Raw genomic sequence first — 7,562 nt, forward strand, 5'->3', positions numbered from 1 at the left:
GGCGGCAGGAAGGCGGCAGCACGGCTCGCGCCGGCCCCAGGCGCTCACTTCCGCGCGGCAGCCTCCGCCGGTAGAGCCGCAGTATCGGCACCACCCCGCCCCGCCGGCCAGAGCGAGCGACCTCCGCCGCGTCGCGGGGAAAGCGGCACGGACGACGACGGACGGCGAGGGGCGGGGCTGGCGGCCGAGGCCTTGGACGAGCCCATCGCCGAGGGGAGGCCGAGGCCTGCCGGCGTGTTCCGACGCTCCGAGTCCGGCGCCGCCGCCCCTCCGTGTGGTGGTGCCTGCGGCGAGGCGGGCGCCGCGGCCGCGGCCGGAAGCGGCGGCGCGAGGCCGGGTGACGCGAGCTGGGGGCGGCCGGCAGCGCGGGGCGCTCCGTTGCCGCCATGAGACACCTGCCGTACTTCTGCCGCGGGGAGGTGGTGAAGGGCTTCGGCAGGGGCTCCAAGCAGCTGGGTGTGCCCACCGGTGAGCGGCGGGCCGTGCTGGGGGGTTCTGCTGGCGGGCAGGGCTCGGACCGGGGCGGGGGGACTGGTGGGTACCGGGGGCAGCAGGCTCCTTGCGCCTTGTGGCGTGCGTGCGCCTGTAGCAACACCTGTCCTCCTCGGTGGTGCCTTTTTTTCTTTCCTTTTTTTTTTTCTTTTTTTCCCTCTATTGCCTTCCCTTCTCCCGCTTCCTCCCACCCCCTCCCCCCCTTTTTTTTTTCTTTTTGTCTTTCTTTTCTTATTCTCTGAAGCGATTGCCTTCATGCTTGTGTTCGCTCGTCAAGCCATCTGATGGTCATTGCCCTCCGCAGAGCCACGGTGAGGCGCGGCAGAGAGCGGCCGCGCGGAAATGAACGGAGTGGAAATGATGCGGAGGTTAAAGAAACACGGAGGGTGGGGAAAAAAGCGCTTTTTCTATTGTTCGTCTCTGTTTCGCTTACCCAAATGCAGATAAAGGCGTAATTGGAACGCATTTCACAGAATCACAGAATGGCCAGGGTTGGAAGGGACCTCAAGGATCATGAATCTCCAACTCCCTGCCGCATACAAGACCACCAGCCTCCACATTTAGTACTAGAGCAGGCTGCCCAGGACCCCATCCAGTCTGCCCTTGAACGCCTGCAGGGACAGGGCATCCACAACCTCTCTGGGCAGCCTGTTCCAGTACCTCACCACTCCCACATTAAGCTTTGTTCCTCCTTAAAGAGGCACTGAACAAAACTTCCTGCCACAAATCCTCAGGTGCTGCTCTTGTGATGGCACGTGATAATCATTTAGTGTTTTTTGTCCTGGTTGTGTGCCAATGGCTGATTGGTCTCAAGGGCCAGAAGGAGGAACCTCCTGACCAGTTGGAGTCTTACGGCTTGCCCACAGAGCCGTGGAAAGGCACTGTGTGGGAGAGGAGAGCTCCTGTGAGGGCAGCCTGGGTTGGGTCAGCAGGGCGCTTCCCAAAGGGAATACATCAGTCTGCAAACACAGATGCTCCCCCAAACAATAGGTATAAATCCAGCAAGCCTTTGTTTACTCCTGCATGTTTATTACATAATTTTGCAAGGTAGCGAATAGTTCTGAGGTTACTTTATAGTGCAGAAGAAACTTGTTTTTTTTTTCCTCTTCTTTGACCATATTAAAGCTGCAGTAGTTATCCTAATTGTAAAATAAATACTGGCTGGGTATTTTACTTTGTGTTTATTAATTTCTACTGCAGAATAGAATGTATGTAAAATAGTCTGTGCAAGAGATGTGGTAACTGTCATTGCCATGAATGTTGTGAAGGTGTTTTGCATTTTATACTTTGCTAAATGGTACGTTACGTGAGGATGATCATCACCGTAAGCGTTCTGTTTGTAAATGGCGAGCAGGCAGAAATTTTAAGTCTCAGAACGTTCTGTTACAGCCCTGGCTTCCTCAAAGTCACTCACTCTTTACCCTTTCTAACATCTTTGCAGCTAACTTTTCTGAGCAAGTAGTTGAAAGCTTTCCATCTGATATCTCTACTGGTATATACTATGGATGGGCCTGTGTTGGAAGTGGAGATGTGCATAAAATGGTTTTGAGCATAGGATGGAATCCATTCTATAAGAATACTAAGAAATCAGTGGTAAGAACTTTAATTTGTGTGGTGCTTTTAATTATGATGAATGAGGCAGATGTTGGTTTTAAACAAGATAAGCAGCATGTGACTCATAAATGATACCTAGAAATTATGTTTGCTCTTAGAAATGCATTTGGTATCAGCATCCTTTGTTTGTGTTCTGAAAAGCAAATAGGCTGAGTGGTCAGAGAGTGTATAGCTGTAGATAAATAACATTTTTTTTTTGTCCTATTCCGCCATTGCTTGGATATTTCTAAGATCAGAATTTAATTATTTCTGAAATGGTGATTGCTTTTGGTGCAGATTCTTCTCGTCAGTAACAGAATCCAGAGATGTGGTGCTGTGTCTTGGCATAATAAATTAATATTCAAAACTGCGTAACAGTAGAATGGAGAATTAAAATTTGGAACTCTGATGGTTGTTTTTTCTTGTTGTCAGTTCCCTGGTGCTTCTCCCAGTTCTTAAGAGCAGGGCTCACTTTTATTTGGGCAAGAATCTCTGGAGTGGTGCTTAGTCTTACCAGCAAACATACTCTAAATTTTTTGCAACCACTTTTTCTGAGCAAGGTGTGGGATGGGGAGTCCTATCCCAGCCTTTGCTCTTGGAATTCTGTTATTCAGTTCTCAGAATCTGATCATTTAAAGCTGGTTGTAAAAGCTGTCCGTAAGTCAGCTATTTCAATTTCAGGTCTTCATAGTTCTTTCATCAACTTGATGATGAAGAATTAAGCTTTCTCTGTGATTTAGAGTAGTATCATAGAATCACAGAATGGCCTGGGTTGAAAAGGACCACAATGATCACCTAGTTTCAACCCCCCCTGCTATGGGCAGGGTCGCCAACCACCAGACCAGGCTGCCCAGAGCCACATCCAGCCACAAGGGATGTGCCACGTGGGGCATCCACAACCTCCTTGGGCGACCTGTTTCAGTTTTTTTGGGTGCTTTGCAAATACTATTTGCTGTTTTGGAAATACTAACTCTGGGAAATGGTGAGAAATCATGGCTTTTCAGTTACTATCTTCTTATAAAATGGCAATCAGAAAACTCTGAGGTGAATATTTTATAAATCCCATGCAAAGTACAATTCTCCTTGTTAAACAAAAAAAAAAAAAAAGCCCTAGCCTCTTAGTATTGCATTATAGATGTTAAACTGAATGTCTCTGTTCTATTATATGTGCTGCAGATAATTTGACTTACAGGTGTTAGATAAACATCCCTTACGGTAAGGGGAAATAAGCTGTAAGTCCATTGCAAATGCCAACTTATTTCTTTTCCTTTAGGAGACGCACATTATCCACACCTTCAAAGAAGACTTCTATGGAGAAATTCTTAGTATAGCAATTGTTGGATATATTCGACCTGAAAAGAACTTTGATTCCTTAGGTCAGTATTGCAGGCCACTCTAGAATTACTTTCTTAAGTTTTACTTACTCAAGTGCTGTTCCTTTGCCATCTGTTTCTTCATAATTAGCTGCTTTACCTGTTATCATTTGAAATTTCAGTACAGTGTTTTCATCAGGTAATGTGTAAGTTAAATTAAAACAAAGAAAAAAAAGCCTTCCTGCATCTTACTTCAGTCTAAATTTCAGTTGCCTGAGGAGTAATGTCAAAATCATGTAAAAGCGTTGGTCTTACCTGCTCACTTTTTAAGATGCAGCTCTGATAGGTTTTAAGCAGTTCAGCAAGCTCTGTTGATCTTTTTCTAAAATTCCTTTCGGATGAGAGAGATAGCAGTGCTTACATTGGTGGAAAATGCAACTCTGACCTGTTTGAAAACAAAAAATGTTGCCTTTGAAACCTTGCAGTAATCATTATATTCTTCCTCTGTGATTTTCTGATATTCTGTAGGAGAAGATGTTTTTAGTTGTTATTTTGTGTTCAGCTTTTAAACATCCCTGTTTTTGTTTGCAGATGCACTGATTGCAGCAATTCAGGAAGACATTGAAGAGGCAAAAAGGCAACTAGATTTACCAGAACATCTTAAACTCAAAGAAGACAACTTCTTCCATCTGCCAGGGGGCAAAATAGTTGACAACCACTGAAAAAAAAAAAAAAAAAGAGCAAACCCTTGCTGCTTTTTTTTTTGTTTGTTTTTGTTTTTGTTTTTGTTTTGCGGAGCTCTTACATTTGCACTGTTTATGTAGGTACCTTGTTCTCATATTTTTTGGGGTAATGAGTTTGGAACCAACTCAAAACTGAGTCATGTAAATGGATTAAAAGCTGTCTTATGTCTTTATTGATAAATTGTCTATCCTGAAGTTGGGACACGTGGAACATGACCAAAGTTAATTATGGCCTCTTCAGCTTTAGGATATGTAGAGTTCATTTTAGAGAAGAGTGTCAGTTTTTAAGATGGAGTTTATTCCAACCTCTTTTCCCAATTTTATATCATTCTGACATTGGCGTTGTAGGTAGTAACTTAGAAAATTTTGATACCGAGCAAAACATTTCCTGTGGTACAGGAAGCTGATGATTAGCCAACAAGAACAATTCTCCATGGTTCTTGTTTTTTTCTAATATGCTGTACAGCCATTGTAGTTGAAAGTATCATTTCAACTGAAATTATTTATTTTAACTTTATTTGAAATAAAGGTAGTCACTGTTGCTCACTGAGTTACTGGAACCTGTACAGTTGAAAGTGCATGTGACAGTGCATGACCTCTGTAGCTTCCTTCTGAGGGAGTGTATTGCTGAAATTCAGGAAATGAATGACAAGATGAAAGTTGGCACGCTCTGAAGTTTTAGGCTCTAAAGTCGTGGAAGTCTTACAGAAAGGCTTCTCTTCTTTGGGAAGATCTAAGGCAGAAGAACTGCATTTTATTTGCTGCTGGTAGTTTTCTTAGATGAGGAGAACCTTAGGGTTTTTCACTATACTAACAATATAATGGCTGACTTCATGATTAAAGTTAGTGTAAGGCACAGAAAAATCCCATCAACCCTCTGGGCCAAGTGTAGGTAAGATCCATGGTTTCATTCACTGAGTAGTCAATACAAATGAAAGCCTTGGGGAACTTGTGAAGTAATGTACCAACATTATAGTAGGAATTGGGTATTGTTACAAGTAATTGCACTACTCCCTACTATGAAATGTATGCACAGATAAGCAGAGGAGCTTTCTCAAGATGAATTGGAGTTTGAATAGTACTACTTGAAGTACATACTGTGAGTCCAGATATAAATGTATTTCTTTCCCTGTAGATTTTTCTATCCCCTTCTCGGTAAGGGGAGCTAGGTAAGTCGCCACAACTGTTTCATCTTCATATTCAATACTGGCTTATGACATAGCAGGAGTATTTTCTGAAATTCAAAATAATTCTGTGGATGTGTCTAAATTGTAGTTCTGTGACAGAACTGTAATTTGGGGGTGCGCAGTTCCTTTAAGATAACTTCATGAATTTACTCCTTGTCCGGGTCTGTTTGGATACTGCATTTTGGTTGAAGGCTTAAGAGGGTTTTAACTAGCTAGCTTGCTTTGTCTTCTTTGTGGCAAGTGCTATTACGATGCTAGTTCCACTTCGTGTTGTTTTAACTTTCAGCCAGTATCAGGGGATATTAGTAGGGAAGAGGCCTTGAGTGAATCAAGGAGACTTGTTAGCTATGTAGAAATTATACAGAAACTTGAAATCATTTATATGAATTGTTCATCTGTTGTGTTGATAGCAGACAGAAGGAATTCAGGGGGCACTCATTTCCATACAAGTACTTGGAGGAATAAGAATTTTGATCTGTGTTGCCAAGGTGGTTTACGCGCTTCTCTCCAAAGATGCCAAGTTTTGTTGTCTGCTCATTAAACACACATCTGCCTTCCTCCTCGGAGAGTCTTAGGAAGAAAATTCACTCATCAGCAGTTAGGAATGCTGTCTTTGGAAGAAGAGTGCAATTGGAGTTCTGTATAACTTGTTGGGAATTGTATGTAAGCCTCTGTACAAATTGTTGTGTAAGAGTGACAGTTGATTTTTTAATTTTTTAAAGGAGAATATATTTAGGTGAAGGTTTGAGGCATTCTTGAAGCTGTAAAATTTTGACATTATTACATTTTACTATTTCGGGGATGAGTAAATAATAGCCACTCTAGTCAACAGAATGTGCTGTCATATATATTCAAAGAAAAAAAGCAGATATTTATCATAGTACTGTAGCTGAACTCTATAATAGCCTCTTTATTTTTTTTTCTCCAGTTAATGTGTCTGTTGTGGAAACCTTAGTGCCTTAAGCTGGTTGTCTGAGTAATGCATTTCTGTATCGGCCAGTTAATGATACTATCCAAAATTTGTTCTGGCTGTAGAACCACTGCACTGTGGAGAGAGAACAGTGAGAAAGAGAAACTTTGAAAAACTAGTAGTTTGCTCTCAACTCTCATCTGAAGTGTGACAAGTGTTTACAACAGACTAATAAACTGGTCCTTGTATGTTTGTCATCAAATTAAAGAAAACGTTACTAGATCCATTTGGTTGAGTGTATCTGTCTGTCCATGTTATTTAAGATAAAATGTTATATATCAGCTGTTAAAGCTCAGTACTTAAGTCCTAGCACAGTACAAATTTTAAGGGTTATATTTTTATATTATATACAAACTGTATTTATTTCAGTTGATGTTACTGCACTGTACTATTAATAAAGGCATTGAAATACTCAGTTCTTCTCGTCATAGTTTTCCTGACTATCTGATCACTCGGTATCTGATGCGAATCTTCTTTGTGTATTCCTAAGAATGTTCTGAAAGAGGTACTTCAGATTGATTTAATTACCCTGCCTAAATTTTTGTTTTCAGCAGAGAAGTTTGTTCTTGCATTACAAGCTACAAGTGTGGCACAGAGGGGTTTCTTATAACAATTTTAGTGAACTAGAAGGCCACTTACATTTCTAGAGTCTGAGCAGTACAAATATTTTCAGTTTCAAATACACATTCTCATGTAGAAAACAAGTTTTTTCTTTTTCCCACCTTCTTTTGTTCTGAAATGAAATACAGTCATACAGTATCTGGTATAGGTGGTTACTTTCTTAATTGAGAGCGTTCCTATAAACAGATATGGAACATATATTGTAGGTGTCCTTAATTTGGGACGATGTATTGATGTCTTTGGGATGATGTATTGATCCTCACAGGGCAACCCATCAGCACCACAGTCAGCCTGAGTAAGCACTGTGCTGCAGAGCAGTGGCCTTGAGCTGTGCCTTGCAGCACGCGTCCTGTGGCTGCAAGGCAAACTCAAGCAGATTGCTGTACTGGAGGGGCCTGAAGGCGGCTTCCCTTCAGTATCACCTTCCCAGCGTCGCCTCACAACAGTGCTGATGAGAACATCCTTGATGTTCCTTTATATCCTAATGAGAGCTGTTGTCTTGCAAGACAAACAGAGCTGGAATGATGGTACCTGGTGAGTGATCTCCCTGTCCTTACTTCAACCCAGAGCTTTTATTTTTCTCATCATATCTTTTCTCACTTTGAGAAGAAGTGATGTAGGAGTGCTGAACTGCCCACTGGTA

At 42.3% G+C, this 7,562-nt stretch overlaps 1 protein-coding gene across 2 annotated transcripts; it reads left to right on the forward strand.

The window, feature by feature from the left end:
* Nucleotides 1-318: 318 nt before the first annotated feature.
* LOC128089537 (riboflavin kinase-like) lies at nucleotides 319-6,714 on the forward strand. Of its 2 annotated transcripts, none has more exons than XM_052701070.1 (4): nucleotides 319-468; nucleotides 1,934-2,085; nucleotides 3,359-3,461; nucleotides 3,990-6,714. In XM_052701070.1, exons 1-4 carry the CDS (start codon nucleotides 387-389, stop codon nucleotides 4,118-4,120), a joined length of 468 nt encoding a protein of 155 aa, XP_052557030.1. In that variant the 5' UTR covers nucleotides 319-386; the 3' UTR covers nucleotides 4,121-6,714. The 2 variants fall into 2 exon arrangements, with proteins under 2 accessions (XP_052557030.1, XP_052557031.1); XM_052701071.1 differs by lacking the exon at nucleotides 319-468 and adding an exon at nucleotides 966-1,482.
* The last annotated feature ends 848 nt before the right edge of the window (nucleotides 6,715-7,562 follow it).

Source organism: Tympanuchus pallidicinctus, unplaced genomic scaffold (assembly GCF_026119805.1).
Source record: "Tympanuchus pallidicinctus isolate F22 unplaced genomic scaffold, pur_lepc_1.0 scaffold4, whole genome shotgun sequence".
Taxonomy (NCBI): Eukaryota; Metazoa; Chordata; class Aves; order Galliformes; family Phasianidae; genus Tympanuchus; species Tympanuchus pallidicinctus.